This window comes from Haematobia irritans, chromosome 2 (assembly GCF_050003625.1).
Source record: "Haematobia irritans isolate KBUSLIRL chromosome 2, ASM5000362v1, whole genome shotgun sequence".
Classification (NCBI taxonomy): domain Eukaryota; kingdom Metazoa; phylum Arthropoda; class Insecta; order Diptera; family Muscidae; genus Haematobia; species Haematobia irritans.
In genome coordinates, this window is record NC_134398.1 from 84,259,290 (window position 1) to 84,285,298 (window position 26,009).

The 26,009-nt window shown below is 34.3% G+C and overlaps 1 protein-coding gene across 2 annotated transcripts; it reads right to left on the reverse strand.

Moving 5' to 3' along the window:
- Window positions 1–677: 677 nt before the first annotated feature.
- Etl1 (SWI/SNF-related, matrix-associated actin-dependent regulator of chromatin, subfamily a, containing DEAD/H box 1) lies at window positions 678–25,085 on the reverse strand. Of its 2 annotated transcripts, XM_075295475.1 has the most exons (8): window positions 24,945–25,077; window positions 24,765–24,868; window positions 24,546–24,709; window positions 23,525–24,489; window positions 23,201–23,468; window positions 2,195–2,341; window positions 1,828–2,127; window positions 678–1,762 (listed from the first exon to the last, which is right to left on the reverse strand). In XM_075295475.1, exons 2-8 carry the CDS (start codon window positions 24,859–24,861, stop codon window positions 1,133–1,135), a joined length of 2,571 nt encoding a protein of 856 aa, XP_075151590.1. In that variant the 5' UTR covers window positions 24,862–24,868; window positions 24,945–25,077; the 3' UTR covers window positions 678–1,132. The 2 variants fall into 2 exon arrangements, with proteins under 2 accessions (XP_075151590.1, XP_075151589.1); XM_075295474.1 differs by having other exon boundaries at window positions 24,765–25,085.
- Between the last annotated feature and the right edge of the window lie 924 nt (window positions 25,086–26,009).

A 26,009-nucleotide genomic window follows, 5' to 3' on the forward strand; every position in this document is an offset into this window, starting at 1 on the left:
GAACATTTTTTGAGATATCCCGTTATTTTTATTTTTCGCTCTTGTTTCACTAAATAATTTATATCTTGAGTTAGAAATGTCGGATTATATCGTTGTTGATACTTAAATGAAAGGTATAGATGTTGACGAACAATAGTCTATAATTAGATCTGTAGTAAGTTAAGTGGTTCAAAACGTATCGATGCAAAAAGGGCAAATTTCAAAAAAAAAAAAAATTATCTTTTACAGTGACCCTTTTCCGCCGGAAAAGTACAAACCATTGAAAAAACGCCCGGTTTCTCTTCATGGTATTATAGATGATACGTTAGTATAAACCATAAAAACAACATTCAGTTCTTCATCAACAGAACCATAAAAAACTAACTTATTACATACAAACACTTACACATTAGAAAATGTTACTTTTCTATGGAAATCGCAATTTATATCAATTCAGTAAATCGTGAACAAAATCAAAAGTTGTAATGAAATAAAGCTCATTTTATTCGAAATATATTTAACTAACCAAACCTGTGATTTTTGTTCCATTTTTATTTTTTTTAGGAATTTATATAAAAAACCGAATAAATCAAAAATTTGTAAAATTATTCCTATTTCCCTGGAAAGATTGGAGTTTCAGTATCAATGCGAATGGATAAAATTGTGATTATCGTTAGATCAATAAAACAATTACAACGTTAGCATTGAAGAAATATCTAGAAAATATCGTTTATTCCTTTTAACTATTTAAGTATACTTTATTTATAATAAATGTCGATCTTAATCATGTAGTGGAATTATTATTTAGAATAATTAAAAAATAGCCGATAACATTAATATTTATTGATGATGAATATCCAATTAGTGTTTGCAAAAATATAGGTGTGTATGAGGAAATACTAACAATGTATCGTATATATGAAATCTAATAGTATGCGTTGAAAGCAATACAGCCAAATTGGAAACATACGTATTCAATCATAAAAAAATTACAATTATAAAAATATATAAACGAAAACGGATCAACACAAGTTCAATGGAGGGGGTGGATGGATGTAATGGACTTGACTTTAAACCAATAAATAATAGAGCAATACAAAATGTTGAAAATTAATATGTTCAGTAGCAATAATAATAATAATAGTAAATGATTTTACTTGGATGGTGACGTCAAAGAATTGTTGATTGATTTATTTAGAAGTTCCTCTTCGTCTTTGTCCAAACCAAGAGCCATCGTTAAAAGCCTCACTACGCATTTTGTTTCCTGAACTTCGCCTTTCTCATTGGACGACGTGATGTCCTGTTCAAGTTTTAGTTTCTCTTCGGCTACCATTAGCATGCCTTCTTCAATAGTGCCTTCGGATATTAGGCGATATATGCTAACTGGTCTCGTTTGACCCATACGATGACAACGGTCTTCGGCTTGCTTGTCGTTATAAGGATTAAAATCGATATCGTGGATGATACATGTATCAGCTGCGGTTAAATTAATGCCTACTCCACCCGCTTTTGTAGACAAAAGGAATATGAATATATCAGAATCGGCGTTGAAATCATTAATCATATCTTGTCGCTCCTCCACAGCCGTGGATCCGTCCAGGCGACAGTATCCATGTTTGCGTATATCCAGATACCGTTCAACAATATCAAGCATCATAGTAAATTGGCTGAATATCAAAACACGATGACCCTCTTTCTTTAATTTGGGCAATAAGGTATCCATTTCCTGAAATTTTCCAGATTCACAGATAAGCTTGTCAGGTATAGTGACATCGAATAGCTCCTGAAATAAAATACCATTTTAAAAGGCTAGAAACTAAAAGCTATATTTCCACATCCGATACTTACATGTTTATTACACAATTGCCACACCTGGAAATCTGACATCACAGCAAGCTCTTCGAATATATATTGAGGATTTGTTTTCTTATATGATGAAACGCTGGCCAATCGTTTCGAAAATTCTCGAAGTTTATCATCAGCAAAATAGTAACGTCCCAAAAGAGGATGATTCGCAAGTTTACGCATTTCCATCATTATTGAGACTCCTGCTCTGTCACCACTACAAATTTCAGCTCGATTACTGGAATAGTAACCAACCAAGTCGTTGTAATGTCGCTTTTGTATTTCTGTCATGGGAACTTTGTTCTACAATATAACAATGTAAAGAGAATACATATATTTTGCTTTATTAATTACTATTTTGAGTACTTACAATATATGTGTGCTTCTTCGGTAAATGACTCAGGACATCTTTCTTTAATCTTCTCAGAACGAACGGCTTCATAATACGTTTTGCTCTCTCCACTTGAGTCTCTTGGAATTGAGACATTTCTTCGTTTCCATTCTCGACTTTACTTTTCTGCAAAAAAATAGGACGCATTTTTGTAAAATACTAATTTTCACACAATCTTTCTTTCACAACTGCTGCTATATGTATTTAGCTTTAAATGATTTTATTTCTGAATTTTAAAACTGAAAATCCAGACAAAAAATTAAATTTGACGCGGGAAAAATGTGGATATCTATACAAGGACAGTAAGTTTCCAAAACTATAAAAATTCCGACGAAGCTGAATCAATGGTCCAAGGATCATCGTGAAGGAAAACAATCAGCTGATATGCAAAAATGAATTTTAATTCGTTTAAAATTCTGTTTGTTTGTAACCCAATCTTGAATTTAAAAACCAAAATTATTAACAAATTTGGGGCGAGAAATGATTTAGATATCTACATGAGGACAACAACATCAATCCCATGCAATTGGAACAACACACAATTGTTATCTAAGTTTTAAAAAAAATTGGCCTTGAAGGACTTCTATTAAAAATAAATGGAATTGAAAATCAACACGTTTACTTTAATTGTGACGTTTCCTTTCTATGATATAAACTAGGAATGCCGATTTTCGTCGATAGCAGAATATATCAACGAACGAAATACCAATTAGAGGCGACAGACGAAAGCGACGGGGAGGCCGACTTCAGTAATAAGGGTGATTTTGTTTTAATTGTACTTTTGAGTGACTTGAGAAATATTTAAGTCATCCCAGCAAAAACTCTCATTACTCGGTAATCTTGAAGGTAATCCCAATCAAAAAGAAATAACCACTTATAAATTGAAATCGCTTCGGATTACATTTACATACGCATGTCCTACGAGGAAAGTACTTCACCCCAAGCATACCTTCGGCCATGAAATAAGTAGTGCATTTAGAGCATATGTTCACCTAATATGTAATGACTTATTTGTAGATATACAAAAGTTTGTAAAATAACCACTTATTGACTCTGGTATGGTTACAAGAGTCAATAAGTCAATAATCTCGAAAATAATGACTTCACTCGCCGATTACATTGGATCAAAATGCTGTAAGATGAACAATACTTGAGTAGGAACGAATCTTGTAGAAATAGAAAATCAAAAAATTATATAGTTGTCTTTAATCAGATTTTTGAAATGAAATTGGATTAAAGACCGAGGGTATCTTGTTATTTTCTTATAAGAAAAGTAATTTCTTTCGACTTGCGATTCCGAATATTAGAACTTGGGGTAATATATTCATCTAAGTAAAATTAAACGCGAACTAAATTCACGCTTAAAATGGAAATAAAAATTGTTTGTCTAAGGGAGTTGGATTCGTGAAATACTTTATAATATACCTAATAAAGTATTTATTTAATATATAATATGGTAAGGTTATGTATTTAAAACACAATTATTATGAAATATTTATGAAGAATACTCCTAAATGAAAAATCTTCTGAATTACCGTTACATTACATATTCTTTTTCATGTAATTTTTATATTTTATTAAGTTATTAACAGCCATCTGCGTTTCATTTCATTTTCATTTTATTGAATATATTTGTAATATGAAACCAACATGTTACAATAAGCAACAATATCTGAGTTATTGGATATATCTTCAATAGCTAGAATAAAGCTAAAGCAAATAAAAAAACAAAAACCTTATAATACTTTTACGAATGTGATATCTCTAGATTTAAGTTTATTTAAATTAGTTTCCTTTAATTTAAATTTCAAATTGTAACGATAAAATTACGTCATAACTTTTTAGTCATTTCTTCATTTTCTAGTACTTTCACAAGCATCTTTTGTGTTCTTAGTTATCAATTCGTTCATTGTAAAAGTAACGCCTTTTGTTTTACTTATTGTTATAGTTGTAGTAATATGACCATAATCTTTTATGCCTGCACGACATCTACCAGATAGTAGAATGCACTAGATTATTAGCCAAGACAATGAGCATAAGCCTAAAAGTATGTGTGCCATATCACCTGTACAATAACGCCCGACAGAATGTTCTAGATAAGCCAAGACAATGAACATAAGCCGATAAATATGTGCGTACCAGATAGTGTAGATTAATCTAGAAGGTCGTAAGCCAATTAGCGAGAACATTCGAAATCGTCATATCTCGGTATATAAACCCCTAGCGGAGAGAGCTGAAAAGTCAGTCGTAAGCTAAAGTTTATACAGTACACATCGTAGATCAAATAAGTGAAACCAACCAGTTAAACAAATAAATTGTAGATTGTCGTTATTTGAAAAGAACTGTGTTGTAATTATCGGGTAATTAAATACGCCTCAATATAAAAACGTAACAATACTGAACAAGGCTCCCCACCCATTAAACAAAAAAGTAAACAAGAAATCATAAAAAGGCAATACCTATAGTTTGTGGTCCACGAGCACAGAAACTCCACGGTAATAAAAATATATATAGAACTATGCAAGATCATCATATTGAAATCACAAACCTTCAGCCGAAAAGGCTTGGAGTAATTTCAAGCGGAACACATTAATAGTATGGGAAAAATTTCTCAAAGCATAAGATAGAACATTCCAACTTCTAGCCACTCTCACCAAAAATGATCTAGCATACATATTGTTCCTAATTCTAGGAATAAAAATCTGTGGATTCCTAATAGATCTCGAAAAAATAAACGAACTCCTGAGAGGAATCGACCTGATACTGGTTATCAAAGTATAAAAGAAGGATAAATTGCGGTAATCAACAAAGTTTCTAAATGAACAGTCAAGAAAATTCCTCACTAATTCCGAAATATGAACCCTTCAACGTACCTTGTATACAAAACGGATAATCACATTGAATACACGCTTAACCCTGTCTAGGACCATCCTAATACATCCCGAATAAACCTCAAAACCATAAAGAACTTGGGACATCATTAGGGCATGAGCAACTATACGCCTGACGACAAAATTAAGATATATCCTAGACGCAAACAATTTACGTAAGCAAGACCATATCTTACCAGATAAACAGTCAATATGATACTTGAAAGAGAGTTCAGTGTCTAGAACAATCCCCAAGCACATGTGGCGATTTACAAACCCAATAGACGCATTTCCCAGAAATAGACTCGGCATTGATGATCTGTGATGCTTCTTACCAAACATTAGGGCCTTACATTTAGACGAATTGACAGTGAGGTAGTTCTCAGAAGCCCAATCTGCAAAACTGTCCAAACAGGAATTTACTTCACTCTCAAGAATGTCAGTGTAGCAAGAATTGCCTTCAAATAGTAGAAAAATATCGTCGGCGAACATAAATGTTTCACAGTTTCTCGAAGAAGTGTATGTTTGAAGGTTCCACGTAAAGTATAAAAAGTAATGGCCCCAAAACGGACCCTTGGGGAACCCCAGATAGTACCGGACGGATATTGGATTCACTGCCATTGAGACTGACAGATTGACTTCTACCTTCCAAATATGAGAGTATAAACCTACACGCCGAAAAGGAAAAATTAAACTGCTCCTTTAACTCCATCACCAATCGAATAAAATTAATTGAATTGAAAGCTTTCGACAAGTCTAAGGACACCAAAACACTCAGTCGACCACAATTCATATGGGTACGAATAGATTCAGTTAATTTCAAAAGCAAGTGGGTCGTATTAAGTCCTAGTCGGAAAGCGTACAGTGCATTGCTAATCTTACAAAAGACAGAGTCTGATCCTTCATTATGTGCTCCACAACTTTCGAAATCACCGGTAGAATCGATATCGGTCTATGATCCTCAACACAATTTACAGCTCTGCCTTTCGGTATTGGCACAACCCGGGCACATTTCCAAGAGCTAGGGAAGGCAGAAGTCATTATTATGCAACTCACGAGATCTATCATTACACTAGAAATGTAGGGAAAGATAACTTTAATAAAGTGCGCCGGAATACCATTTATACCTACAGATCTAGATCTCACTTTAACTAACGCCTCCATAATTTCAGATTCATCAACGCACATAAACGAAAAATATGATTCAGAGTCAAGGAAGTTCTCTAAGTTACCACCACCAAAATCAATGTTTGACTCCATCACCAGTCGAATAAAATTAATTGAATTGAAAGCTTTCGACAAGTCTAAGGACACCAAAACACTCAGTCGACCACAATTCATATGGGTACGAATAGATTCAGTTAATTTCAAAAGCAAGTGGGTCGTATTAAGTCCTAGTCGGAAAGCGTACAGTGCATTGCTAATCTTACAAAAGACAGAGTCTGATCCTTCATTATGTGCTCCACAACTTTCGAAATCACCGGTAGAATCGATATCGGTCTATGATCCTCAACACAATTTACAGCTCTGCCTTTCGGTATTGGCACAACCCGGGCACATTTCCAAGAGCTAGGGAAGGCAGAAGTCATTATTATGCAACTCACGAGATCTATCATTACACTAGAAATGTAGGGAAAGATAACTTTAATAAAGTGCGCCGGAATACCATTTATACCTACAGATCTAGATCTCACTTTAACTAACGCCTCCATAATTTCAGATTCATCAACGCACATAAACGAAAAATATGATTCAGAGTCAAGGAAGTTCTCTAAGTGACCACCACCAAAATCAATGTTTGACTCCATCACCAGTCGAATAAAATTAATTGAATTGAAAGCTTTCGACAAGTCTAAGGACACCAAAACACTCAGTCGACCACAATTCATATGGGTACGAATAGATTCAGTTAATTTCAAAAGCAAGTGGGTCGTATTAAGTCCTAGTCGGAAAGCGTACAGTGCATTGCTAATCTTACAAAAGACAGAGTCTGATCCTTCATTATGTGCTCCACAACTTTCGAAATCACCGGTAGAATCGATATCGGTCTATGATCCTCAACACAATTTACAGCTCTGCCTTTCGGTATTGGCACAACCCGGGCACATTTCCAAGAGCTAGGGAAGGCAGAAGTCATTATTATGCAACTCACGAGATCTATCATTACACTAGAAATGTAGGGAAAGATAACTTTAATAAAGTGCGCCGGAATACCATTTATACCTACAGATCTAGATCTCACTTTAACTAACGCCTCCATAATTTCAGATTCATCAACGCACATAAACGAAAAATATGATTCAGAGTCAAGGAAGTTCTCTAAGTGACCACCACCAAAATCAATGTTTGACTCCATCACCAGTCGAATAAAATTAATTGAACTGAAAGCTTTCGACAAGTCTAAGGACACCAAAACACTCAGTCGACCACAATTCATATGGGTACGAATAGATTCAGTTAATTTCAAAAGCAAGTGGGTCGTATTAAGTCCTAGTCGGAAAGCGTACAGTGCATTGCTAATCTTACAAAAGACAGAGTCTGATCCTTCATTATGTGCTCCACAACTTTCGAAATCACCGGTAGAATCGATATCGGTCTATGATCCTCAACACAATTTACAGCTCTGCCTTTCGGTATTGGCACAACCCGGGCACATTTCCAAGAGCTAGGGAAGGCAGAAGTCATTATTATGCAACTCACGAGATCTATCATTACACTAGAAATGTAGGGAAAGATAACTTTAATAAAGTGCGCCGGAATACCATTTATACCTACAGATCTAGATCTCACTTTAACTAACGCCTCCATAATTTCAGATTCATCAACGCACATAAACGAAAAATATGATTCAGAGTCAAGGAAGTTCTCTAAGTGACCACCACCAAAATCAATGTTTGAGTTCACAAAATAGTCATTCACGGTATCAGGATTAAATCCACAAGAATCACTAGCATTGTCCATACACCCAGAATCCTTAAGAATTTTCCACATGTTCGAGGCCTCCATGCGTCCAAATATCCTACAAAAGTATGCCCTCCTAATGACCTTATTGGGTTACCTACTGTAGATTACCCAATTCTGTTAGCCTGGAACGCAGAGTATGTCAAGTCACTCAATGACCTTGCAAATGCTTCTTCCCTGGAATACATCCATTCATCACCATTGTGTCGCACTTGCTTCCTGACCTTAGGAACGAAAGCAAAAAAGTGCACTCAAGAGTAAAGATACGTAAGAACATTTGGTATCTACATCAGTAGAACGGTAAATCAGGTCCAAATTGTAGTTATCCAAATAGGCTAGTATCCCATTCCAATCAATCTGATTAAAATCGTGGTACTCAATATACTCCAGTATGTCCCGACAAGTAAGAGACAAGGAAGCAATTATTAAAGCGTGGTCAGACACGGACGGATATTGTACTTGATTTGTATAGCGAATAATAGAATTATCACCGACAAGGATAAATCAATCAAAAAGTTGATCTCCGGCTCAAATCAAAATGGCTTGGTCTGGAATTATGAGCTATAGATAAATTATATCTCGTGCAGAGAGAACGAACAGAAATAGCTTTTGTAAAATTAAAAAGATTACAATTAAAATCCGCAACTACTGCCACATTTGAATATTCAGCAAAAAATTGCTTATGGGATTCTTCAAATTTTTCCAAATTACCCGTAGGAAGGTACACAACGCCAAATAACGCCCGCAGATCTAACTTCAATAAAGAGGGACTCGCATTGCAAGTCAGAAATTCTACAGACAACTTTATAATTAATTCCTCTTCGCATATAAATAGCAACACCGCCTCCCCTTTTAGGAGGTATGTGATCATTCCTGGAGAGATTGTATCCCGGTATGGGCATCGCATTATCAGGAATTTCAGAGGACAGACATGTCTCCGAAACGGCAAATATATCGAGAGCACTATTACCTATAATATCCCTAAGCTCATAAATTTTCCCAGGAGTCTTCAAACTTCTGCAGTTCCAATGTGATACCTTCAAACAATCTTGAAATGGGCTTAACATTATGGTAATATACGAGTTGTTGTGCACTATTGAACCAAGGTTATCATCAGACATTGTTATATTCAAATCAATTTAAAATGGTGGGGAACCAAGAATCAGGTTGAGAATACAAAATACTCAAGATACATATTAATTCATTTACCTATTTCATAACTTAATTCGTATCAAATCATTATTTCAATAAGAACAATATTCTAGTGAGATCAAATAATTTCGCATAATATTAGGAAAAGAAAGTGTACAAAATAAATATACTAATAGAAGAAAACAAGTGCAAATTCATTGATTTATGTATATACATCACCACATCACTGTACAATGTCATTTGGGTTTTTACCAAGCAAGCTGGTATATCCATTTATATCACAAGAAAGCTCCTTACCATCTATTAGAACAACCTTAGCCTTTACTACATCACTATTTAGAATTTTTAATTTGCTAATTACATTCTGGCGACGTAATTTCAAGCACACGGAATAAAGACGGGCAGCCAAGGGGGTAAAATGATCATTCAGGTAAACACGACGTGTCACATCACTGCAAGAGGGCAGAATATCGCATATTTTGAGCGACCTGGCCTTGAAATATTCATTCATAATGGTATCCCGAATAAAAACATTATTTAGTTTGAAAAGGATGTTCCTTTTCTTATTTATGTAGCATACATGATTAATATCATGCTGGGCTAGTGTAACACAAAATCGAGCACCTATACACCCAGAAAAAGTGCCTTCGAAAAGGAAAAAATGTTTATCAATTTAGTTTAGCCATTTGATTTCCATTAAGTTAATTTTTTGTGTGAAATAATAAAATTTTCTAGTTTCAGTAAAAAAATCTTAAATTGAAAGCAGTTAGGAATAGTTCATTAACTAGAAAAAGGCATGGAATTTTACTAATACTGTTTTCTTCGCTGGGTATAAAAATTTACTACTGAACAAGAAAATTTTATTCACTGATAACAGCATTCGTAAAAATAAACAAAAACCGAACTAAAATTAAGTTTCCTCAAATTTAGTAAAATTTCTTATAAAACGATAACACTGACTTCCTTTATTATAGAAAGCTTATCATACATACGAATAACACTTGGTATAGAAAAATATTTTATTTCATTCGTACTAAGAAGTATTCAATCCTTTCAAAACTTAAGGAAACACACTTGTTAGAATATGGGAAATTTTCCTATATTTCTTTTATCTACATGTAATCGATACCTGTCATCGATGTAATCGATATGTTTGCGCGTGGGTTGTTTTTTAGTTGGAATCGCGTTGTTATGGTATACAGAGGGATTGTTAAAAATAATATAATAAATAAATATATATATATATATATATATATATATATATATATATATATATATATATATATATATATATATATATATATATATATATATATATATATATATATATATATATATATATATATATATATATATATATATATATATATATATATATATATATATATATATATATATATATATATATATATATATATATATATATATATATATATATATATATATATATATATATATATATATATATATATATATATATATATATATATATATATATATATATATATATATATATATATATATATATATATATATATATATATATATATATATATATATATATATATATATATATATATATATATATATATATATATATATATATATATATATATATATATATATATATATATATATATATATATATATATATATATATATATATATATATATATATATATATATATATATATATATATACATATATATATATATATATATATATATATATATATATATTGAACATATATATATATATATATATATATATATATATATATATATATATATATATATATATATATATATATATATATATATATATATATATATATATATATATATATATATATATATATATATATATATATATATATATATATATATATATATATATATAAAATATTTGTTATTTTATTTTATTGGGAAAATTTCTTTTTTTTTTTAAATTATTGAACATAAATAACAAACAATAAGTCTATTAATGTTCGTGATAGTGTATAAAGGAAGGAAACACCAACAGAATAACAACCCCTTCATTCGTCTTCATTTTGGAATCTTAAATCATCAGGTAATATTCATACAGTGACGCTAACCTTTTGTAAAAAAATTGGTTTATGATTTTTTATATTTGTAGGTATTGAAAAAAAGGAGGACAAAATCGTTACGCAGCAACTTATTAAAAGTGAAAGGTACAAGAAGAAAAATGCGTTTTACAGTTGATGACATTACATGGAAATTGTTATAGTGGAATAATAAACTAATATTTCAAGGCCAGTCGATGCTGTTGATTCTTAATAAATATATTTAATATATTAATGAAACGTGTATTTTATTGGAGAAAAAATTGCCTATGTAAATAAATAAAACTGCATTTAAAAACGATGGTAAGAAGTTCTAATTTTGAAATAAAAGGTTTACCACAAATATGTAAGATTTGTCCAAATAAATGAAAAAAGTTCAATAAAATCATTCCATATATGAATTCAATTCAGTTAATTTTTTTCATTCTGTAGTATAGTGGTGCATAAATACAGGAAGATGTTAACTAATATATGGAATGTATTCTACCTAATTTCTACGAAAATCACATCGTTCAAACAAATAAAAATGTCTTTAGCCCTATACGAAGTTCAACTTTCTTCACAATGAGTTAATTTGAACTTAAAGAAGTGGTCACTTTTTTCTGGGTGTAGCAATGACGGAAGGTGTTCATTAAGACCATCTGGAAGTCCACCAATAATAAAGTCAGATCGATTCAATCTTTTATGTAGAATGTTATTCTCAATTTCTAAAGATGAATATTGCGAACATACGGAAGCCTCAACCTTGGTAATACGTTCTATGCATTTCGTGATATCAGCTTTAATTTCGCTGAGACAAGTATCTATTTTAGAATTAATTTCACCTAGTGAACCCTTTATAGATATTTGCTCAGCCTGGAATACATCAAATTTCCTATTGAAGCTTCGAATGTCATCTGCAACACATGTATTGCCATGATTATCAGCAAGGTTATTTTCACATCCACTACAAATGAACGACGTACTTTTATGGACTTAAATGTCGATAGCTCTTTTTCAGTTAAGCTCGCACACGACGCATGTATCCATCTGGAGCATATCTTACAAGCAATAGAACCATGTGTTTTAGTAATTTGCTCATTACAAGTGCTACAAATTACGTTCTTTTTAGCCGGCATTTTGTAAGTAACAACAAAAACAGCGAACAGCAGCAACAGCAACAGTTAGAAATACCAGCAATAAAATGCGTTACGCAACAAGTCTCTGTATATTTTAAAATAAAAGGGTGTATGCACACAGTATATTTCAGGAACTTGTTTGTTTATTCGCGGGGTCGTGGGGTTGATTCAGGTTTGTCTCTCATAAGTTTCGCGACGCCTACTTTATCGGATTGCCCTCAGCCTCAACCAAAGGGAAAAAGCTCGAAGAGACTCAATATGGCTGCCTCAAAGAGGGTAGTTTTTGTTTCTCGTTTTCCCCGGAGACGACTGCTGAGGACATTGATTGTTATATTAGGTCTAGGGTCGATAGTATATCGGGTTTTAGGACTATTAGGTTGAAGTCTCAGTTCTCTGAGAATAGATCTTCATTTAAGATTATTGCCGATGCTGATCTCTTCGATACGCTTTGTAATCGTTTTTGGCCTCCTAGGGCATTCGTTAAGGAGTTTGTTGATCGGTCTGATAACTTAGTTAGATTACCTAGCAGGCCTCCTCCATCTCCAAAAAACTGAGTGTCTTTTTTTTCTGTTGTTTATCAGAATGTCAGAGGGTTGAATACAAAATTATCGAGGCTGTATGCTGATAGTTTTGATTTTGAGTTTGCGGTTTTGGTTATGACTGAGACTTGGCTCAGGCCATCGGTATATGATTCTGAGATTCTTTGTGGTCGTTACTTGGTGTTCAGGAAGGATTGTTGGTGTAGTGCTAATTGGTGTCCTTGACACCTTCCCATCTGAGCGAATTGTTCTGGACGATGTTGACGGTAAAGGTAGATGTTCTGTAATTTAGGTTATTCGTCACATGCTCATATATTCCTCCGGCTTATGAGTATTCTATCTATGAGCGTCATTTTGTGGCAATAAATAGTATTATGTCTGGAATGAATGATTCGGACAGGATCGTCGTTTTGGGCGATTTTAATTTGCCTATGGTGTCTTGGCTCGACTTGCCTGATACGGAGGCGTTGACTCCACTGACTACTTCTGGTGGATCGGAATGGGTGACGACTTTTTTGGATATTTTTCTTGATGCTGGTTTGGGTCAGATAAATGGAGTTTTGAATTTCTTTGGGAAGATTCTTGATTTGGTTTTTGTAGGCGATCCTTAAATTTTGATTTGTCCAGATGTGATCCTGTTTCTTATTCTGAGGATAGGTATCACCCTGCTTTCTCTCTTTGCTCTTGGATGTTGCTCATGAATCTCAAAAGGTTGCTGCTCGGGATGAAGTATTTTCACAACGTTTTAAGAAGACGAATTTCGATTTGTTGAATTTCTACAAGGTTTCGGACGGTTTTGTGTCGCGGACTGTTCCTAGGCGAAGGGTGGATTTCCCTAGGAATCGGCCATGGTATTCTCCTGTGTTGACAAGACTCAGGAATGATAGGAATAGATGTTTTAGATGTTATAAGAGGACGGGATCTGATTTTGATTATGCTCGGTACTCCGTCGCTAGGAATCAAGAGCGTGTTATGTTCGTTACATTGATAAGGTTAGAGGTGACATTCATAGTAACCCGAGGTCTTTTTATGAATTTGTTAGGATGAAACGTAAGTCTTTGACTAGGCCTTCGAAGATCCGGAGGGATGGTGTTAACTTTTATGGAGACCAGTCCATTGCGGACTGTTTCGAGGGGTATTTTGAATCTGTTTATAGAAAGGGTGCTTATGATGCTGATGGTTCATATCCCTATTCTATTAGGTCGCTTGATAGGGTGGCAATTCCATTATTTGATAGTCTGTCTGTGTCTGGGTATTTGCGTGGGGTTGAGGCGTCCACCAGTGGTGGTCCAGATGGGATTCCTGGGACAATTCTGAGGTTTTGCTCCGAATGTCTCTCTACTCCATTGTCGATGTTATTTAATAGTTCATTGAGGTTCGGTTATTTCCCTCTAAGATGGAGCAGCTCTTTTGTCGTACCACTTCATAAGTCGGGGAGCCCCTTTGATGTGGGTAATTATAGGGGGATAGCAAAATTGAGTGCTATTCCCAAGGTTTTTGAAAAGATGGTGACTGATGTTTTGTCACATGTCATTTCTTCGATACTGGATCCCTGCCAGCATGGTTTTCGTAAGGGCCTATCGACACTACGAACTTGGTGGAATTTACTTCTCATGTTATTAATCAGTTTGTTGTTGGGAATCAGACTCATGTTATTTATACGGATTTTAGTAAGGCTTTTGACTGGGTGAATCATAAGCTCTTGTCATATAAGCTGGATAGGATTGGATTGGCCAGTGCACTTTTGGCTTGGATTTTGTCGTATCTTGATTGCCGTACGCAGATTGTGTCTTTTGGTGATTCCTATTCAAGGCGCTTTGATATCCCATCAGGTGTGCCTCAGGGTAGTCATTTGGGGCCTGTCTTATTTTTGTTATTTATAAACGATTTACCTCAGTCCGTGGTTAACTCTAGGATTTTGATGTATGCTGATGACGTTAAGTTATTCTCCTCGTTTGATAATTCTGATCAGGTGCATTTATTACAAGGTGATTTGGATAGCTTTGATGATTGGTGTAGGATAAATCTGATGGATTTGAACTTGAGGAAATGCAAGTTTATGCGATTCTTTAGGTCTAGGCCTATTGATGTTCGGTATAGTATACGGGGCTCGTTATTGCAAGAGATTGATTCTTTTGTTGATCTTGGCATTGTTATGGATCGTAGGCTTAATTTTAATGGTCATATTGATTCGATGGTGAGTAAGGCGTATGGGGTTCTAGGATTCATAAAGCGTTGGGCGAAGGAGTTTTCGGACCCTTATGTTACAAAGAGGCTTTAGTTAGTGGGGATATTCCATGATCGGAATTGATATTTAGGATTAGGATAAATGTTCCTTTTAGGGCATCTAGGAATTACCAGTTTCTTTACATTGACTTTCAACGTTCGAATTATGCTTCTGCGGAGCCTATTCGTAGGATGTGCATTATTTTTAATTCAATCTATCATCTAGTTGACACTAACCTTAGTATTGATATGATGAAGTCTAGAATTTTAGCATATTTGGATAACTAATACATTAGTTTTATTGAATAACCTAATATTTGATATTGTGTTTTAATATACCCGGCTGATGAGTCCTTCTCTGTAGCTGGTCAAATCCCTCTGCCTCCACCCCGCCATGGTCCGGATCATGGTGTGTACGCTGAACCTACGTCATGGGGACGAGGCCCTCAAGGTCGGAAGGGGAGGGAAAGTGGGCGATGGGACCGTTCGATAAAAAAAAGAAGCGCCAGTTTAAGTATTATTTATGCGAGATTACATTTTGAGAATCATCAAATATTACCGGGAAGTATTTATTATTGTAATTGTATGTTAGTCATTATAACTCACCGAAATGTAATGCAACGGGTAATGACACTTTTACAACTGGTAATGAAAATTGTAATGAGATGTGGTTACCTAGTTTTTGCTGAGTATACCCAGAAAAAAGTGACCTCTTCTTTATGTTAAAATGAACTTATTGTGAAGAAAATTGAACTTCGTATAGCGCCAAAGACATTTTTATTTGTTTGAACGATATGATTTTCGTAGAAATTAGGTAGAATGCATTACATACATTAGTTAACTAACATCCTCCTATATTTATGTACCACTATACTACAGAATGAAAAAATTTAACTGAATTGAATTCATATATGGAATGATTTTATTAAACATTCCTCATTCATTTGGATAAATCTTACATATTTGTGGTAAACCTTTTACTTCAAAATTAGAACTGCTTATCTTCGTTTTTAAATAGAATTTTATTTATTTATATAGGCAATTTTTTCTTCAATAAAAGACATGTTTTATTAATATATTAAATATATTTATTTAGAATCAACAGCATCGACTGACCTTGAAATATTAAAATACATTTTTTCTTCTTCTAGTACCTTTCACTTTGAATAAGTTGCCGCTAGCAATTTTGTCCACCTTTTACAATTTCAATACCTACAAATATAAACAAAAAATCTTAAACCAATTTTTTCACAAAAGGTTAGCGTCACTGAATATTACCTGATAATCGAAGATTCCAAAATGAAGTCGAATGAATTGGTGTTTTCTTTTTTTATAAACCAATTTTCAAAAATCGAAAATTTTTCTCACTAATTTAAAATAACAAATATTTTATATATTTTATTTGTTTTTTATTATATTATATTTATTTTTTAACAATCTCTCCGTATACCATAACAACGCGATTCCAACTAAAAAACAACCCACGCGCAAACATATCGATGACAGTTATCGATTACAGGTAGATAAAAGAAATGTAGGAAATTTTCCTATATTCTAATAAGTGTGTTTCCTTAAGTTTTGAAAGGATTGAATACTTCATAGTAGGAATATAAATAAATAAAATAAATTTATCATTTTATAAGAAACTTTACTAAATTTGAAGAAACTTGGTTTTAGTTCGCTTTTTGTTTATTTTTACGAATGCTTTGTTATCAGTGAATAAAATTTTCTTGTTCAGTAGTAAATTCTTATACCCAGCGAAGAAAACAGTATTAGTAAAATTACATGCCTTATTCTAGTTAATGAACTATTCCTAACTGCTTTCAGTTTAGGATTTTTTTACTGAAACAAGTAAATTTTATTATTTGACACAAAAATTTAACTGAATGGAAATAAAATGGCTAAACTAAATTGATGAACATTTTTTCCTTTAATTTCGAAGACACTTTTTTCTGGGTGTATAAGTTTATTTTGGGCCATATCTCCAAAATCGGACCAAAATTGCCACCAATGCGATATTTTTCCAAATTCAAGGAAAAACATTAATTTTTGGTTGCACGTGATAAGTAGTAGGCGATATCAATATGACGCCCATAGGTAAATATATAAACTATATAAATTAGTGGGCCCCAAATTTAACTTCTTGGCCGTCCGGGAGAATACTTTTATTTCGATATGTTTTACCATGTTATAGTCTTTCTTATTGTTCTTATATTTGTTTGTGGCTTGGGAATCACTTTAAGAATATCATTCTAGACTTATACGGTGTTCTCACCAAGCATGTTTTGGGGTTTGAAATGTTTTCCCTTTATAAGCACTTCAAAACGAGTCGTTTTCTCCATACTAAAAAACAAGTTCAAAACACAAGTTTTCCTCCAAAACACGTCAATAACATACCCTATTCAAAGCAGAATAACATACCCTATTCAAAATATATGTCAAAAAGGAAACAAAAGGCAAAAATCATAAGAAACCCTCCAAACATTCTTTGAGTTTTAGGATAATGCATCATTTGAATGACTATTTTTTGAATCCGACTGATGTTCAATTATGGATTAATTATAATCATGAGTAATTATTGACTCTTTTTGTTATGCAAAAATGTTCTCACTTTTATAAGTCATTTTGTAGAATGTTTTCTTAATCACTAAAAATTGTGTAATAAAACTCATTAAAGAGAATATTTCTAAATAAAGAGAATATTTCTAAATAATTTTTGTCTGAATTTGCTGATTTTTCATATGTGCAACGCCTAAAAGAATTATTAAAACGACATACATACGAGGGCGGTTCGGAAACTTCTTAGCCTATAAATGAAAGAGAATAGTTAGTTTTTCAAAAATGTTTTTATTTTTTAATCTAATCTCCTGAAACATCAATACACTTAGTCCAACTCTTTTCTAGCAATTCTTTCCCTTGATTAAAATAGTTTTCCTCAAGGTCTTCAAAATAGTGGTTTACAACTGTAATTGCATCTTCATTTGAGGCAAAACGCTTGCCACCAAGGAATTTTTTTAGATTTGGGAACAATTAAAGTCACTGGGAGCTAAATCAGGAGAATAAGGTGGGTGGTCAAGCAACTAGTACTTTAATTCGTTGATTTTAGCCATTGTTAAAACACTCTTGTGCGCTGGTGCGTTGTCTTGATGAAAAATTATTTTTTTGTGTTGTAACATAAGCCAGGGCGTTTTTCTCGAATTTGTACATTTAATTGGTCCAAAAGGTGGCAATAGTACTTTGAATTTATTGTTTTAACCTTTTGCAGATAGTCAATCAATAAAATACCTTTGAAGTCCCAAAAAAACGTTGCCATAACCTTACCAGCCGATTGAATTGTTTTTGCCTTCTTTGGGACACTTCCTCCAGCTTCAGTCCATTGTTTGGGTTGTTCTTTTGTCTCTGGAGTATAGTGGTAGATCCATGTCTCATCAACAGTTATGAAACGACGCTTAAAATCAATTTTATTTCGCTTAAAACGATCCAAACAAGCTTGAGAAATGTTCATTCTTATGCGTTTTTGATCGACTGTTAACAAATGCGGCACCCATCTTGCAGAAAGCTTTTTCATCTGTAGTTCTTCATGCAAAATTAAATGGACTCGATCATTTGAGATGCCCATTATATCAGCAATTTCACGCACTTTTATTCGTCGATCATTGAATACCATATCATGCACTTTGGCTACAATTTCTGTTGTTGTTGCTGTTTTTGGGCATCCACTACGTGGTTCACCTTCAATTAGAGGTGTGCACGTGACACGAAATTGTCGTGACTCACGAAAATTTTCGTGACTCACGCGTGAGTCGTGAGTCACGCTCATGGCAACGGCGTGAGTGTGCGTGAGCGTGATTAACAAACCAAAATGTCGTGCGTGAGCGTGAGTCACGAAAATATTATCTTCGTGAGTGTGCGTGAGTAAAGATTTACGCTCACGAAAATAATCCTGCTCACCAACATAAAACGCTTAAAAGTTAAATTCATTTACAATTTTAGTGACACCTGGGATGTTAAGAGTGTAATAACGCTCTCGATTTTAATAATGCTCATATTTGCAGACACGTCGCTAAGGTAAATTACTCAAAAAATTGTTCGTGAGTCACGACATTTTTCGTGAGTCACGATATTTTTCGTGAGTCACGGTATTTTTCGTGAGTCACGACATTTTCGTGCGTGAGTGTGCGTGAATACAAATTTTCTTTTCGTGAGTGTGCGTGAGCGTGAGTCCTACCAAACAATATCGTGCGTGAGTGTGCGTGAGTACGATTTTTCCGTCGTGAGTGTGCGTGAGCGTGAGTAAAATATTACTCACGTGCACATCTCTACCTTCAATGCTTGTACGACCACGTTTAAATTCAGCAACCCAATTTTTTACTGTTGCATATGAAGGAGCACTTTCACCTAACACATTCACCATATCATTATGAATTTCTTGTCCCGATAAACATTTTTTTAGTAAATATTTAATGACGGCACGCATTTCAAATTTTCCATTGTAAAAAATTGCGGATGCGTCTTTTTTGAACACCTGTTTCTATATGAAGGAGTTGCCAGATCGAAACTGTTGAAATACTTTGTTTTCTATCAAGTTAGCATACAATTAGAGTTTAAAAGTATCAGTTTGTTCTGGAAAAAGCTTTTATTGTCAGTCATTGAAAAATTTTATTCGAATTACTTTAAAATGTTTTCTTATCAATTCTTTCTAATTTGGAGCGTTTCATTTTGCTATTACAAGATGTTATGGGCGACGCAAAAGAAACTTACGGTATACCACAATTCAGAGGGGAAAGATTTGATGATTGGCAGTTCCGTGTGAAAATTCACCTGGACTCGCAAAGCTTATTGGATGTTTTAACCGGCATACCTCCAAGTTATGCAGCTGCCTTAACGCAATCCAGGAAGAAGGATAAGAAAGCAATGGACCGAATCGTAAGCTTTGTCCATTCGGATCGTTTAAGCTTCGTTCGCGATAAAGAAAGTGCCAAGAATATGTGGGACAGTCTGCACGCGGCATTTGCCAAAAAGTCTGTGGTAGACCAATTGCTTTTAAGAAAGAAACTAGCCATGTTGTGTATGAATAATGGAGAAAACTTGGTGAGACAACTCAAATAGGCTGGTGCTACTATGGAAGACGCAGATGTGCTAGCTCAACTGTTTCTAACACTGCCGAAAAATACGACCCTTTGATAACCGCTCTTCAAAACATGGATAATGGGAAATTGAATCTGAATATCGTAAAAGAACGATTAATGCCCAAAGAAGCTAAACTTTGTGATCGGCACGTTGAAGTAAGTGACAATAAATGTAGCGAAAAATAGTGAATCTATAATTGCAAATTATGTAGGGGATATAAAAGGAATTAGTAATAAAGGAGTAAAATTCTATACGAAAGACGTTTTATACACTCCAGATCTGAGAGATAATTTATTATCTGTCCGAAAACTAACTAATGCGGGTTTAGTAGTCAAATTTGTGGATAATACTGCCATTATTCAAAATGGGGAAGACAAAATAGCAGTTGCATATCTGCGTGGAAACCTCTATGAACTCTCAATAAGCCTTGATTCAAAATCAGCAATGATATGTAACACAAATGATGTTACCTTGTGGCATAAACGGCTAGGTCACATAGGGATATCTGGAATGGAAAAATTAAAACATATGAAAATGCTAAACGAACGGGTACTTACCCGTGAACTAAATTTTTGTGACGTGTGTACAGAGGCGAAACAATGTAGAGATCAATTTAATAATTCCAGACAGAGGTCAACAAGACTACTTGAGAGAATTCACTCTGATGTATGCTGCCCTATCACACCCAGCTCATGGGATGGCTGCAAGTATTTTGTCTCCTTCATAGACTTCAAGTCTGTTCCCCCAATTGAGAATTTCAAAGGTTACAATCGATCAAGGTAGATAATATTTGGCTGTAGACCAACAAAAATGGTACAAGGAAAAAGGTATTCAGATAGAACCCACAGTTGCCTACACACCCCAACAAAACGGGGTTTCTGAGAGATTTAATCGCACAGTAACTGAAAAGATCAGATCAATGCTAATAAGAGTCCAATTCCCCTAAGTATTTATGGAATGAAGCTGCTCTATCAGATGTCTACATTATTAACTACTCGAGCTCTTGATAATAAAGTAACTCCCGCAGAAATATGGCATGGTAAAAAGCCCAATTTATAAAAAATAAGATTTTTTGGATACAAGGCATATGTTTGGGTGCCAGATGTAAAAAGAAAGAAATTAGATCCAAAAGGGAAGAAAATGACTATGGTTGGTAATGCTCCCAATGGTTACCGATTGTGGGACATCGAAAATAGAAAAGTTGTCGTGGCACGTGACGTTAAATTTGACGAAGAGTGTTACCCATTTGGGTTGCAAGAATTAAAAACTGACGACACTAATATTATAATATGTCACGAGCAAGGGGGGTAAGAATATGACGCTGTGACCGAATGCGAAATATCTCCTGGTGAGTCGTCCACAAATTTGGAATCTGAGCCGATTATTGGGTACGCAGATGGGGATTGGGCATCAGAAACCCTAGACAGAAAATCTGTAAGTGGATATATATTCAAAGTGTTTGGTTGTACAGTCGCCTGGTGCAGCAAGAAACAGCAAACTGTCGCAACTTCATCATCTGAAGCAGAATATGTGGCACTCAGTATGGCAACAGCAGAAGCTGTGTGAATGCGGGGCGTTATGCAAGATCTTATGGAAATAGATGCACATTATGTTACAGAGTCAGCATATATGAAGAGATAACTACGGTTGTATCGGCATGGCAAATAATTTAGAAAGTAAACGTGTGAAGCACATTGATGTGAAACACCATTTTATAAGGGACCACATTATAAACGGAACTACTTCCGTAGAACACATCACCACTGAAAAACAACTGGCTGATATTTTTACGAAGTCAACGGATGCTAGTAAATACATGAATATGCGAAATGAGCTAGTTGATTGAGAGGGGGTGTTGAAATACCTTGTTTTCAATCAAGTTAGCATACAATTAGAGTTTAAAAATATCAGTTTGTTCTGGAAAAAGCTTTTATTGTCAGTCATTGAAAATTTTTTTTCGAATTACGTTAAAACGTTTTATCAATTCCTTCTAAGTTGGAGCGTTTCATTTTGCTATTACAAGAGAAATAAAATTTAACATGTGTTCATAGCAGAGATGGATGTTTCCAAAACTCTTAACTTTTTCTGTTTATACCGGGCTTTTTGAGCTAGGCTAAGAAGTTTCCGAACTGTCGAATTTAAGGACTATTTCAATAAAATTAAGGTTTTGTTCCCAATCACTACAAATAGTTTTTTTTTTTTTTTTAAATATAACCAAATTTTCTATCAATTTGTAGTCCTTGTGGATACTGATTGATTATTATTATATAAATTACAAAATTAATTTAAAGTTGAATCTCCTGTCTCTAAGAACAAAACGCATTCGACTTCCAGGAAAAAAAAACTTTGAATCAGAGAAATCCGTGTGTTATGCCAAACGAAACTCGCATTCATATTTTTATGAAATGTACATTTTAATTAAACTACTCTTAACCTTCTGTAATCTGTTGCTTAAGATGATCTTAACAGAAGATGAGGGACAAACTGCGAAATGTCTTTAAATTAAAAATATCCTCCAGCATCTTCATTATTGGTTCTACAGTTATTGATAAATTGGTTGTTTGAATATTACTCTAATATGCTGCATACTATCTCTTTGTTGACGTTAAATAGTTTCAATATGGGCAAAATGTCTTATTTGGAAGATTTTAAGACGTTCTGAACAGAGAAATTATCAATGTTTTGAAGCGGTTGAATGTTATCTGGTAATCTGAAATGTTGCATGTATGCTACCGGAAGTTAAAATTACTGACGTTAAGTGAATTAAAATGTGTTTTAGAACTGACAACTATCTCTTATTTATATTTCAGATTTCAAACTATCAAATGTCAGGATAGAAATAAAGTTATCGTGGAAACAATTTTAGTTTTAACCCAACATTGGGAAAATTGATTATGAAACTCACCTTAGCAAACAAACTTTTAATATCCTCAACATTTTTTCCAAAAAAACTTGGCATGACAAAGCAGAGCAGCGACATCAACTCAAGAAGATTATTTTGTAATGGTGTACCCGTAAGCAGAATACGCATTTCAGCATTTATAGTTATCAAATTTGCGTAGCGTTGTGTAGTCATATTTTTCAACATGTGGGCCTCATCAAAAATCACATAATGCAATTTACTAACACGAAACATTTTACGTTCTTCGGGTGTACTTGATACGATGTGATAACTGAAAGGATAATGAAACAGTCAGTTATTGAATAAGGAAACGAATGAAAAGCTTACGTTGTTAAAAGAACATCAAACCCAGTGAATCCCTCTTTCGCGAATCTGATGCGCATACGCCTTCTTTCTTCTTGTGAACCGTGGTATTTCTCAACAATTAGACTTGGACACCATCTGGCAATTTCGGCAGCCCAATTATCTAATGTGGAAGATGGTACTACAATCAAATGGGCAGCTTTTGAAAGTCTGTTTTCCTTCAGATATGCTAGGAATGCAATAACCTGTATTGTCTTTCCCAATCCCATTTCATCAGCTAAAATTCCATTCATCTGCTGCTTATTCATGACGGTCAGCCAATTAAGACCTATAAGCTGATAGTCGGCCAGCTTAAATTTGTCATTGAGTATTTTTGGCTGCTCCACAATACCTGCTCCCGCCTCTATGGCAGCCTCCAGCCTCTGAACCAATTTGTTACATTTTGCCAAAATGGTTGCAACATTGTTTTGTTTGTTGATAAGTTCCTGCGCATTATTTAGCAGTTCTGCGGATAAAGCTTTATTGGATACTAGCTTTTGACGAAGATCAGCCCAATCCTTGAACGGTCGCAAGTCAACAATTAAACTGGCTTTTTTTTCGGACAGTGATTTTACGGTTTGCAATTCTATCAGTGAGGCAGTGTTCATGAACTCAAACACTTTTTTTCTCTGGCCTGTCATTTCTTTTGAACCTTCTGTATCGCTATCGTCACTATCGTACACCTGGTCCTTACCATATGCCTCATCAGCAGAGTCATCTGCTTCAGAGTCTGAATGATGCGACTTCTTACTCTTCGTGCTATGCTTTGAGGTTCCATTAGTCACAGAAGCTGGTTTGTTTGGCGTAGAACTTGCGTTTGCAACAGGAACAGGTGTAGCAATTAGTGCTGATTTGTTCGATGTTGACGTTTTAGGTGTACATTTCTCTCTAAGATAGACCACAGCTTCTGATACCGTCCAGTTGCATCTAACTAATGCGTCTTGTATATCCTTAAATACAAATTTGTTAGTCTGTCGACCACTACAACCCTACAAATATTACTTACCATTGTATCGTACTCTGTTGATATTTTGGCAACGGCCAAGAAACGCTCTTCTTTTTCCTTAACGCTCAATTCAACCTTGGTTTTCTTTGGGGAATTGCCCATATCAGCACTGTCACTATCACTATCTGCCATAACCTGTATACGTTTCTTCCCAGGAACGCGTTCTATGGAAAGTACACATTAATTGCACGGTCCTATAACAAATGTCTTGGTTTTTACCTGTCTTTGCTTGTCCAGCTGCTGCAGCTTTATTGATTCGAAACTGCCGCAAGTCACTTAGGCTAGCGGAGGGTTTTACTACATCGGATTCCGACATCTTCCCACTTGAGCAAAAATTAATAATAGTGAGAAAAAAAAACTTACTTAATGTGAAGTAGAAGTTTGTGTATCAATATTCACAATATTTTCAAGATGTTTATCTCATTGAAAATGTTACTTCGCAAATATTTATGCACAATTTCTACCAGCGCACTCCGTTTTTTCTTTCTATCGCGAATCCCGCTCCTAGTCGGTATTGATGCGACGGGCGGTGTTGTAAACTGCAGGAATTATGAATATTTTCAACGCTTTTATCTTAAATACCTACAACTTTGACATGTTTCTAAGTGCCCGCTCAGATGAGAGAATTTGTTGTGCAATTGTTGATTGTTCTAGGTATTGTGCCGTTCACACCATACTTTTATTCGTACGAATTGTCTTTTACTTACAATGACTCCGTTCGAGTACTGCATCTTTCCATCAGTTGGTGGAACACACCTGCGTGAAGATAGCGACGATGCTAAAAATAACACGGTAACAAAGAGACGACAAAAGCTGAATTAATATAAGACGGACAGACAGAATATTTCATGAAATTTATATTTTCCGTGCTTAAAAACAACGATTTATACACAGAATATGGTAGTGAATACCTTTATGCGCTTTACAGACTATCAGTTATTCCGGACGGAATGTCGGTGTTTGTAAAGAATCTTAAGCGGACCTTAGACGGTCGGATAAACACTACGACAGAGGTTCGTCTATTTGTTGTGTGTTCGTTAAAGTTTTGCCCTTACGCTGCACGAACAAATGTGATGGCAACATGAAAAAATAAGAAGAAGCATAAACAAACAATGAAGTTGTATGAAGATTTTTGGGTGAAACCACCCAATAAACACAAACGTTTGAAAAATACTAAAATTCAATAATTTTTCAAACATTTTTTCAAAGGATTAGGGTAATATTCAAGTTGAGAAATTGTTGAGAAAATCGCGTTCTCAACAAAAAACAGACATTACCCTCAACAGTAAAATTCAACACAATAGAAATAATCTCTCAATTGTAATCCTCAAATTGAAATGTATCGCTATTCAATAATTTCTCAAAAAGTTTTCAATGTGAGGCAAATTAAAAATTAACATTGTTGCGAATATTTTCTAACCACAATTTGCATGAAAGTCAATCCCAGTTCTAACTGAAAGTCAA